Source organism: Pecten maximus, chromosome 7, assembly GCF_902652985.1.
Source record: "Pecten maximus chromosome 7, xPecMax1.1, whole genome shotgun sequence".
NCBI classification, from domain to species: Eukaryota; Metazoa; Mollusca; class Bivalvia; order Pectinida; family Pectinidae; genus Pecten; species Pecten maximus.
Window position 1 is genome coordinate 33965941 of NC_047021.1, and position 12415 is coordinate 33978355.

General features: G+C 35.9%; 1 protein-coding gene across 3 annotated transcripts in view; it reads right to left on the bottom strand.

The window, feature by feature from the left end:
- LOC117330661 overlaps nt 1–12415 on the bottom strand; it is a 59832-nt gene that overhangs the window by 23955 nt on the left and 23462 nt on the right. For 2 of the 3 annotated variants that reach the window (XM_033889095.1, XM_033889094.1), the window contains exon 2: nt 1232–1343. In XM_033889095.1, coding sequence (XP_033744986.1) covers nt 1232–1253 — 22 coding nt within the window. In that variant the 5' untranslated portion in view covers nt 1254–1343. Of the gene's footprint in view, nt 1–1231; nt 1344–7932; nt 8322–12415 lie in introns of those variants that run through there. The other variant, XM_033889097.1, reaches the window with a different exon arrangement.

The following is a 12415-nucleotide window of genomic DNA, read 5'->3' on the forward strand; positions in this document are numbered from 1 at the left end:
GTCTACAAAATCATATCTTCTTAAATATTTGTATAATTTCAGTATACTGTGTATACAATTAAATCGTCAGAAATATCTGTATAATCTCACTATAGTGTCTATAAGATTATATCGTTATGAATATCTGGATAATTTCAGTATAATGTCTTTAAAATGATATCGTTAGGAATATCTGGATAATTTCAGTACAGTTTCTATAAAATGATATCGTCAGAAATATCTGTATAATTTCAGTACAATGTCTTTAAAATCATATCGTTATGAATATCTGTATAATTCCAGTGTACTGTGTATAAAAGTATATCGTTAGGAATATCTGTATAATTTCAGTATAATGTATATAACATTATATCGTCATAAATATCTGGCTAATTTCAGTATACTGTCTATAAAATCATATCGTTAGGATATCTATATAATTTCATTACAGTTTCTATAATTCTATAATAGTCATACCTTTAAGAATATATGTCCTAAATCAAGTCTTTTACCCCGGCACCATTATAAAAGTACGTAATTTGTAGTATATCATTAATATCAACAAAAATCCATATTACTCACTATGTATGTTAGTGCTACAATCTCCATATACTGTATCACTCTGCTGAAACTGATTCAACAATCAATGACATCATATTATTCCTACAAAAATTATATCACCAGTATGGTAATCATTATCCTAATATAAGCCTTCCAACAAATTAATCTGGCGTTACCTGATATTGGCAATTTATCCTTATTCCCGAAAATAAAATCATCTTTCACGCTGATATTAATCAGAGTGATATAATTTTATCCCACCATAGAATACACCGCGTCGTTACCTTTTCTAGGCGCTGCCGGTCTAAACAGAATCACTGTAGCAAGATCAATTTCAACAAAAGTTATGATATAGATGAAGCGTCCGCCGAATTCCCTGGCCAAATCAAAATAGTGCTGTATGTAACGGCAATACAGTGAGCTGGAGCAGCCACTGCCGCTATGATAAGGTGATGACTGGTCCAACGCTACATCACATTAGTAAATTAAATTATACCCAAAGAATGGCTCCTTTTGGCATCCTAACTCTGGCACGAGCTCTACCCCCCAGGAAACGAGCAAAACTCCAAGACGGGATGTTGGAAAATGCAATTAGGTAATTAGCTAGGGAAATGGTGATAAAAATACAGATAGACTTGAATATATAAAGATATATAATTCTATCAAAAGCGCTTAGAGTCTTTGTACTCACTTAGATTTGGTAGATAGACCATGGCAGGTTGTCTACGTGGTTCTCGGACATGGTATCACTATTGGGGAAAATGTCTAGGACGGCCTCCTTCCAGTATCGCATCCATCTAGTCCTGTCAAGAAACAAAATAAAACACCGTTACTTCATACACAATTGGCCTATAGTATGGAGAGAGGTCAGTTTTGCAAGACACTGGTAAAGCCAATTCCATTGAGTGGACGACCATCGCACTAACACATATAATGAATTAATAAGAATATCTATATAGATTTACACGTGCATATGATCGTGAAGAGTGAATGATATATGAACATACAAATGAGCAATGTTGCACGAGACAACATTCTCGCAAACTGGAATGTTATTGCTATCGTTAGAGCTGTGTGTACTGTGGGCAGCCGTATACACGCTCCGGAGTAATGGCCCTGTCAGCTGTTACTTACTGCAGGTCAATAGTTTTTCGCGAATCAGAAATCAAAATATTTATTTTCGCGGTTCAACATTTTACATTAAATAATACTGAATGACATAAATTAAATTTCCAGTTAAACCGAAATCAATTGTAATGAATATTATTCGGGAACTGCTTGCTCCGTAAATTGACAGGAACATGTTTTGCCTCGCGAAATGATATCAATAGGTGGCTGATAGATCGATATAGCTCTCTGAATATCAATAGTTGCTAAATATATCTACTATATGATAACTTTAATTTCGATATAGATGTCCCACAAAAATAACCTCTTGAGAACAAAACAAAGAGTATTTTACATTAATGCAAATTGTGATAATCATAATGTTAGCACCACATGACCATTTGCCGATTGGTCTTTAAACAATGCAAAAACAAATACGAGTATTTTAGACAAGTAAATCGCTTTCTGTGCCATTTTACACTCGTCAGCGCTGTTGCATATACCTTAGTGACTGATTCAGGGAAGATTTTTACCAATAAACGTACATGTGCATGATGTGAAAAAAACAAAACGGACTAGACATATTGATTTTCGGAGCCTTGTGGATCTGATTGTACCTAATGACGTATTTCTCTGATTGGTTAATGAGTTCCTAACGATTCTCTGTTTCAATGTTCATAAAACTGTAGCGGTAATCAATTTCCATTATGATCTCATAAGCTTGACAGCGGATATCGTGAGGTGGTGATTTTGAATGACAATGATACTATTCAGCAAACAACCGAGACTTGTGTGTACAGATGGGTAGTTTAGCATGTTTATTACTACTGTATTGGTGTCTTCTGTACAATTCTTAGGATACCTATATCTAATAGAGCTGTATAGAAGTCCATTTTGTCGTTCGTCAAATAAACAACTAATTCAAAATGAAGGTGTGTATGGCAATTGTAAATGTAAACATTATTTATTTTACAACAATTGCAAAACAAGTTTATATTATCTTAATCACGCTTGTGTAACCGGATGGAAGCGCGCGAGAGGTATTATTGTCGGAGGAAAACGGAGTACCCGGGGAAAACCTACGTGGTCGGGCAGGTGACCCCATACCTTTTCACGTCTGATCGGAGGAAGGCAAGTGTGTTACCACTGTGCCACCCGACCACATATAAACCAAATAAGTGGCAAAATGGGATTTATTTATTAGTATTAAATGTTTGTATATATAATCTAAGTTTTTTTATTATTGTTATTATACTTTCTTCAATTTTGTCTTATCTATTTGTATGATTCGAACTGCTTTTAATTTGACTTTTTGTTTTGTGTTTTGTGTTTTTTTCCTAACAACAATGTCATACAAACTCCTAACAGTAATAACAAATTACAGCTATGATTAATCGAACGTATATGATCACTAGTATGTTATCGTCGTTTAAACTCACACCCGCATACCAGTATCTTGATCAACAGAGAAATCAGTCCACATGCTGTTTTCTCCTGCCCGGAACTTCTGTTTAAACAATCAATGAGATAACCTATTTAAACGTTCAGCAACATGTGGAAGGTCTTACATAACTCCAGCATCTACGGTTATCTCGTTAACACTGACGGAAATCAGCGTAGAAGGTTCAAATCATGATACTCCCTTCAAAAATGACCCCTCTCCATCCTTGCACCCAATCACAGCACGGTGAGGTATGCCATGGAATCACACAACTTCCTCTTTCAATCCTTTCATTCATGACTTTCGAACTTCTCTAGATTCTCCATTTACTCTTTATCATTTGTCGAACTTCTCTAGATTTCCCGTTTACTCTTTATCATTTGTCGGACTTGATCATATCTGAAGTACAGATACGACACCTAAGAAGAATGAGTGGTGTACATATGGTTCAGAGCCCGAATAGCCCCCGGAATCGTTATAGCAATAAGCCAATCGATTTCATTGAATGATCAGAGAGAGAAAAAAGATATATTTTTTATCAGTTTTCACTAAACAGGAAGTAACATATTTTGACTAGAATTTTTACATGTTCTCATGTATACATACAAGTAGCTTCTTGAAAACAAAATGGAGTAACACGAGAAAACCTCTCAAAGCGTCTTACCTGGTCAAATTTAACAGATAGTTTGCTGATGTTTTACTTTCAAGTTTAGCACCATCATGCAAGCTGTTTTAGAAGTTAATTACAGAGCCAGTTTAGGATATGAATGCATGATAGAATAAACAGTGGGGAACTGCACTAAAACGACTGATAAAAATACCTGTACATTTCAACATTCCAACGCATGAAAATGAGTTTAGTTTTTTGTTATTTTATGATTTAATATTTTTAATAATTATTATTTGTAAGAGTTCCAAACAAAATTCAGAAATCAGCATGAACATTTTCTTTTCATTTGGAGCTCTTGAAAAGGTCACGAACTCATTGTATATTAATGCACACTTGGCAGTTGTTCTGTAGCCAATGCATTTTATGAAGAAAGATAAAAACAATTTGGCTCTGACTGAAACAGCATCGTTAAACAATGCTAACATTGTGGTATCGGATAAATAAGACGTTAATATGACTCATATCCGGTGGTGCATTGTGGGATGGAGTCTTTGTTATAGAGGTCATACAATGTTGTCTAGAGCCTTCATTTATTAATGAATCAAGGGTAAACATGACGTACGTATTTCAAGCATCTTATATTAGATCAGACAGCTATAGAACACGAGCTGGGGAGTATGTGAAATGGTTAACAATAAAGAAATCGAATATATGGAACGCCAAATTAACATATATTCAATTAATTGCACCTATCTTCAATTGAATTGAACATATCTTCAAATAATTTAAGATAGGTTCAATTAATTGAATATATGTTAATTTGACGTTCAATACGAACAAGAACCATACACATAAACGATGACAACTACGTTATAATTATTACGTCAGACCGGAACAGGACATTAACAAACAATCTCATAAACCCCTCATCATATCCTGAACACGTAAGGTTTTTTTTTCGTTTTTTTTTTATCTCAATATGTTTATTTCTTTCAAAACCAGCAATGCCATCGAGAAAATGGGTTTGAGGGTTTGAAGCCGTCTCAGTGATTTTCAACCCACTGTCAAACACACTAATGACGTCTTCTTTTGTCTTTTTTTCACAAAAGGCTATAGATACTGTAAATACATGCGTTATCATAACAATAGCTAGTGTAATTTTCACGAGAGGATAGACAGACAATGACCAATACAGACAGAGAGAGAGAGGAGGGGACAGACAAATACAGACAGCTATCGAGATAGAATTATAGAACAAGGCGAGTACAAACAAAGAGGACAAATATTTTTTAGACGTAATACGACCCATCGATATCTTAAGTCTGATAAGGAACAAAATAGAAACAGAAAAATACAAAAGACAATCAGAAAAAAAACCCACAAACAAGCGAAGGACAAAAAACACTCACATCGCTACAAGAAACACACTTTTACAAGTGTGTAGTAGGCGTTATATTGTTGACATCTTCGCAAGTCTGTGTCAAATATTAATGTGTCCAGTAAATAATTCTTAAGACGTTAAGGACATCTTTTTCTACAAAACTAGTAAAAGAAGTACTGTCTATTGCCAAATCTGCTTTCTTACAGTTGCGAGTATGATGATCCAATGGATAAAAGCAAAGTAGCACTTTGTCTAGAACATACACACATTTTGTAATTACACATTTTTCTAAACTTGTAAACTTTACTTATATTACAACAATTGTAAAAGAAGATATGTCAACTTATATAAATGACATGTATTTGTCCGGATGGAAGTGCGCGAGGTATCTTAGTGCGAGAGCAAACTGGAGTTCCTGACGTCGTCGGGCAGGTGACCCTTAACCTTTCCACGTCCGATCGGGGAATCGAACCCCGGTCGCCTAGGTCATAGGCAAGTGTGTTATCACTTTATCACTAGATCACGATTTTTTCTTTTAACATATATGTTATTGGCTTCTTCTTTTAACGTGCTGTGAAACAAATACATATAAACAGCATTCATTTTTAAATGCAAGTTTTCATTTATTCATTAATTTTATTTGAGATGGAACTTAATGTAATTGTCAGGTTATGGCATGGTGTACGTGGATCAATGGTCATTTAGAGATTACGCTAAGTGGAATAAAGAACGGAACGAAATAAATGCCCCTTTAATTCCGTTCCGTGTTTTCTCACCATTAACTTAAAACATTATATTGGTGTCTAGTTCTCTCCCCCATAACAACATTAAAGAAGGCGCAAGTCAATTCATCTTTCACACAATAACACCTAACCCTGTAAAATATCCGATATCCCATAATACCCAAGGGATTGGCCTTTTCACTCGGCACTTCCGTTTCTTCGGAACCGAATCGAAGATATAAAATAAAGCCACACAAAAAATCAAAAGCAATCGACCATTTTCGGAATCCTGCATTATAGAACTTTGCAGAGCCGTACCTTAATGACCCGGAAACACCCGCTGTTAGTCATTCAATTAGCTAGGCTTCCATAGCAACGCCAGCACCAGAGGATGCTTGAGTTTGTGTATTTTACCTGAGTAGGTTACCTGTGCTACGGTTTCTGTGTCTGCTGCTGGACCCAATATTATCTACAGCTATAAGCGCATCTCGTGTTACAAAGACAAAACCTCATACACTGGCTTTAATTTCCTGCTTCTATAGTGTTTATAATTCGTAAACGTCTCGACCTCAGGAAGTCTGAAATCATTCTCAGTGAAAAGCCTTTTATCCATGAATCCTTATAACAAACAAACAGTCGATTGTTCTCATCACAGACTCGTCGTTGGTTTACTAAGGGTTCAAACTCATCAAAACAGCGATGGTCATAAAAGGTGATGTCCACAAGAAGAAGGACGTTAAGGAATAGAGAGAAAGTCCAAATTATAACCTTGAGTACAACAGACTTATTTTGCTCGCGTTCGTGATCAGATAGCAAAAAAGCAAATTCCCAATTTCGCAGATTTCTAAATCAACTGACTATTGACACGTCCATGGGTAACAGCAGATCATTTTTCGTTTCTCGTTCCCCAACCTGAAGGTTTGTGGGACATAGAGATGAAAATCCAAATATTGACGTAGTCATAGCTACGCAATATCTTATGTATTCTTAATTTCATTTCCGCGGAATCCGATACTACAAAAATAGATATATATTACATAAATAAAGGTTTATCATTAGTTTATAATGTTTATCGTATATGGTGCCTTCCAATATGGAAATAGTGTACTCGATGACTTTGGTTTTAATTCTTCCTTTGTCAATATGATTAATCCACTATTTATTAACTATCTATAGACACGCATTAACTGTAAACATTATCCGACATAGCAACCTTCAACCGTAAAATCATCATTTTTCATTTGATTTCATTTTGTAATGCTTTCGAGGTACTCTTAATCAACGAATGTCCATGAAATTGGACATTAATCTTAGAAGATTTTGTTGGTACTAATAATCCTCATAGTATGGTAAACCACGAAAATGGAGCCTCACGAAAATATCTATATGATTTTACAGCAATTCTGACTTTTAACAATATTCTAAGAAACGTTAGACTTGTGTGCACTGTACAATAACTACATTACGATTTCGGAGTAAATTTACATATAATAATTACCGATACTGTGAAGTTAGATTTTAAGTAAAATAATTATGAAAGATTTCAAGGATAAAAACTGTCCCTATCAAGCCAAGGACACCTACCGACATTAAGAATCCACCAATAGATTTTTATTTTATAATCATGCAAAGGTTGGAATGCCAGATTATCTTCCAATTACCAAAACCAATAACTGGAGTATAGTTAGACACCAAGCAACAGTTATACTATACTATTTTGACCATAGAAATGTTCGAGGATTATATCTGAAAATCACAGAAAATTTAGAATGACAGATATTCTGGCAATTAGCAAATGTAGCCAATACCCGTGTATTCCGAACTGTAGAAAGACATCATACAACAGTTATACTATACATGTGACTTTAGAAGTAAAACCCTTTTAATATGACCGTAGAAATGTATATTTTACAATAAATTTCAAATCTTGATATTCATATTTCCCCAAAATTATCGAATTACTATTGTACCATAAACAAACAAAAGTTTGAAGGTAATATTTTTTGAAGATTTTTAGTTTAGACTAGCCTAAGAAAAATGAAATATTACAATCATTATTATATATGCTATGTGATTATATTGTATCTTAATTATAAAATGGATAAAGTCCACGTTCCTAAGTTAAACTTACCTCCGACAGAACGGTCTGAATAATTCCCAAACAATACTGACCGACTCGCAGGTCGTAGCGTAGGCCAAATTGATCCACACAGTTCTATGTAAGAAATAATTTAAAGACCAACTGGACGTACGATCTACTCCTTACATCTATAAAGCATGTTCTTTGATCTCGCCGCCTTTCTCTAATCGATGCCCTTCTTGGTAAAGCTTCAGACTCACGGCACTTGAGAAGTACTGTACCAGCCTATAGTAGCGATCCTAGTTTCAAGTCTAGTACAGTTGATTCCTAAAGTGACTCAATCCAATACACTGCTATATGTCTGATTTCCAATTCTTGTGTCAAGTTTTTATCGATGGAGCCAATATTTGTTCTTGTGTATCTTTGTGAAAGAGATAAAATGGCTCTATCAAGCACCCCGCCGCGGTGAGGTAACGTGCGCCATGTCAACACTCGACCGCCAAAATCAATATATAATGTTAGGTACGGACTCTGGTCGGCCATCGATTCGCCAGGCAAAACCCGCTTTCGTTTCTCTTCAATAGCACTTTTGCGGCTATAATTGGCATAATAACATAATTGACAAATCATATTGATTAAAGCAATTTGGTCGCCATACATGAACAATCGCTGTAAATTACCGGGCCTTCACAGGTAAGTTTACAGGTGAGGTTACAGGTGAGTGCAGCAGGAATAGGGTGAGGCAGCATGCGAGTAGGCCTCGAACGCTTCAAGCTCTAAGTCTATGATTAAGGACAGCTATGATCGAATGAAAACTGCTGGCAATTAAGGTATAAATTGTTAAAAGATGTTTCCGGATTTAGAACTCTTGTTAGATTACAAATAGCCTTAGAAGTCCCACTGGAAAAAAAACAGCTAACATTAGCCGCAAGCGACTGGTGATGGTGAAAATTTGTGTACATAACGTATAGTATTCATGTGTTTGTAAGTCGAACAAGAGCTTGGCTACTTGAGAATGTGTGGTCTATCTTCAAAGCGTTTGCGGGGACAATTTTTGTTAAGGTATCCAAAAGATCCACCATTTAAACTTAAGTGTATGGCGTGTTGCCTGTTTTCAAGAGACAATTTACTTCTTTGGAAGAAACGTTCTCGTTGGATTCTCCATTTTCTTGAAAAAGTTTAAACCACTTATCAGCTTTCGTTGTCTTGTGCTTTTTACCCTTGGTAATTGGTTATAGGTGTTCATTTAGAAACCGGAGTAATTTTAACAAAATTGGGTGTGGCGAGACACTGTCCTCTTCAATTAAGATTAAACAAATTATGCAATGCGTACGTTACAACATAAACGAGGATCATGTAGGTAAAAATATAACACCGTGCTGTTATTCCGAAGGGGAGCAGGGAAACGGGGGAGACGAGAGTAATTAATATTTCACGTTTATCTGCACCAGCACCAAAAAGGTTAAAATACTCATTGAAAGAGGCCAGTGGGATTTATATGTAAATCGCCAGACTTAAATCAGAAACATCGTAAGTAATCACCGAAATTAGTTGTGTTTCTTCACAACATCACAATAGCTTTGACCATATGCATACGATATCCATGGGTGACGGGGCTACTTAATGACAATTTTATAGAGTCATCACACTGAAATGTTAAGACAGTAGCCTAACTTCAACCGATTATATTCAACTGAAACGGATAAACAAATCCGTATTGTGACATTTAATCACAACGTCAAACAAAGAGAAGAAATAAATGATTTTGATAATTTCGGCTCGTTTCGATCAGCGGACAACGAGGACAACGATATTGGCACTTTGTATTTAGAACTCGTGGGAAATAATCATACAAAATGTCACAATTTCTTTCAACCGATTTTGAGTCATCAATTTGAGCGCACGATAATTCATTCTTTAACCACGACCTGTATTGGTATCTTTCAAATAGCTTAATCATTTACAGGAACATCGGTATAGGTTTATTTTTCATCTACCGGTAACTGTAGAATAAATTGATTGTTTATATATGGTTAGTCAGTGTATCAATCAAAGATCAATCAAAATTAAAATAAGATGTTCCCTGCTTGATATACAACAAAGAGAGAAGGGCATACGGTTGTCACTTTAATGAACCAGGGGAAAGGCCTTGTCTAAACGCCTGTAATATTGCATTTCAATGAAACGATAATATCTTTGCTCTTGCATCTTCAAGAAGGAACCGTCCTCTGTGACCTTATTGCGTCGACAGGAAGATAAAAAATAGTAACCAGCCAACCAACCTCTTTTAAAAACATTTATTCATTGACAGTCATGTTTTATATTTTACCAGAATGCATAGCGCGACCACACCGAAATAACAGTCTTCTTACGTAACTCGTACCAAGTGATTTATAGCTGACGTTAATCGAACATCTGTTGTTATTTACAATAGCCTCATTGTAGTGTAATTCTTATCCAAACACTTAACCATATTCCTGTAAAGAAGCTGTTTTATTAAACGTTAATTAAATTACGAGCACATTTGAGTACCAACTGCAATACTTCTTTAAGCCCTATAAAACGCGCTGTAGTGCACCCGACGATAAGAGATTTAAAACCTCCAGGCTAGAATCGAGCTGTCGGAGTGGAATATTACAGACTGTAACACCACTGATCACACCCTCATTCCTCATTCCCGCCGCAGTAATATTTATTCGAGCAATGAAATTAGTCAAGATTGATATTTATAATTCCCGATATTCATCTACCATGTATTATGTCTATATGCAAATACGACCGAAGATTATCAATGCTGTAAATACACGTTATCTCCACCGTAATTTTATGTATATTTTATTGCGAATTATTTTCGGTAAGTATATGGGAGAGAAGTATCCGGAAGTAGAAAGGAGGGCAGTGCCCGGATGTAAATGAAAGATTAGTGTTTTAGTGACGTGTTAGCGTGAAAACCGGAAGTATATAATACTAACAAAATTTACGCGGGGAGAAACTAATCACGAAACCGACTCCGGTCCGGACATTGTACAGGACACTAAGATTAGAGTGTCCGGTACGATTACTCTCCTGCCTATTTGGGATCCCGTTTTTAGTACGTCCATTGCAAGATCTGTCTTGCCCAAAAGTGTAACGACACTTTGGTTGCCCGTTATTTTGCCTCTACCAGAGACCTATATAGTATATAGGTCTCTGCCTCTACCATCAATAATCACCGCCATCATACGAACAACCAGACTTAAAACTCACGATGCCAAACCTTTGTTACTTAACTGTTACACGAATATGTGACGATTATCGTTGAATCAATTGTCACTTACTGTTAAGATTATGATACCCAGACTACACATGAATCTCAATAACAGACTAACATTTATCCGTCATTTGACAAGACCGAACGATCTCTGGCTGGTATGGAGTGGATAAGCCGACAAAACGATTGCTGATGGAAAACGTAACAAGGTATCTCAGACGACAGATACAGTTAATCTCCAATCCCGTGCCATAAATGACAGATACGGTAATCTTTATAGCACGCGAATGAACAAGTAGCACTGTTGGAGTCTGTATAACTTTCGATAAAACAATTTCACTCTCCGATAACCATCTACACCAGTCCCGTTAAAACAACATCACAGGGGTAGAGCGATCTGGTGGTATGTCGGATAAAACTGACCCGGACTAGACCTAAAGAGAGACAGATTAGGAGTTTACTATTAGGGTTATAATGTCAACCGTCATTTCCATTTGAACAATGAAGTTTGACACTAGTCACGTCTTCAAAACATTTTATGATAAAAATAGTAGCATATAGCATAAATTACTTCGGTTTTTGCTACATTTGAACAATTCCTTCCACAATCACCGTAGAAATTATTACTGGTGTAAGCATGTTTTCTCTTGATTCGCATATATTAGGTAAAGCAGAAAGAAGTAATGGTCAAAGTCAACTAATGTGAATATATGTAACCCAAGAGACATCATAACTAAATCGAGAACACCATTAGGGAGCTAGAAGACATCAAAACTAAATCGAGAACACCATTAGGGAGCTAGGAGAGATCAAAACGAAATCGAAAACATTACGGAGCGAGGAGACATCAAAACAAAATCGAGAACATCATTGAGGAGCGAGGGGATATCGAAACTAAATCCAAAACATCATTAGGGACTTCAAAAGTCCCTTTAAAATATTTGAGCAAAATCAAGACTTTTTTTCTGAAAAATGTATGACAACCGTAGCTAGAAAATAACTAGAATACCTTCGTGCAAAAAGATACATTGTGGGAATAAGACCAAATAGAAACGGAGAAGCCTGCATCCAACTTGATACCGTTCGTCCTTGGCAGAGGTGAGTGAAAGTCAACTGTTTGCATGTTATGTCCTGTCACGTATCGCTTTCTTATAAATCAAGTATGAACTCAATTTTGGTTTTATCGCAATAAGGGCTTTACGAATGAAAATTAAACGTTCGATCTTTAATAAAGTCGGTGTTGAAATGAAAGGAAAGCTCACAGTCTGGGTACTGGAATCTTGC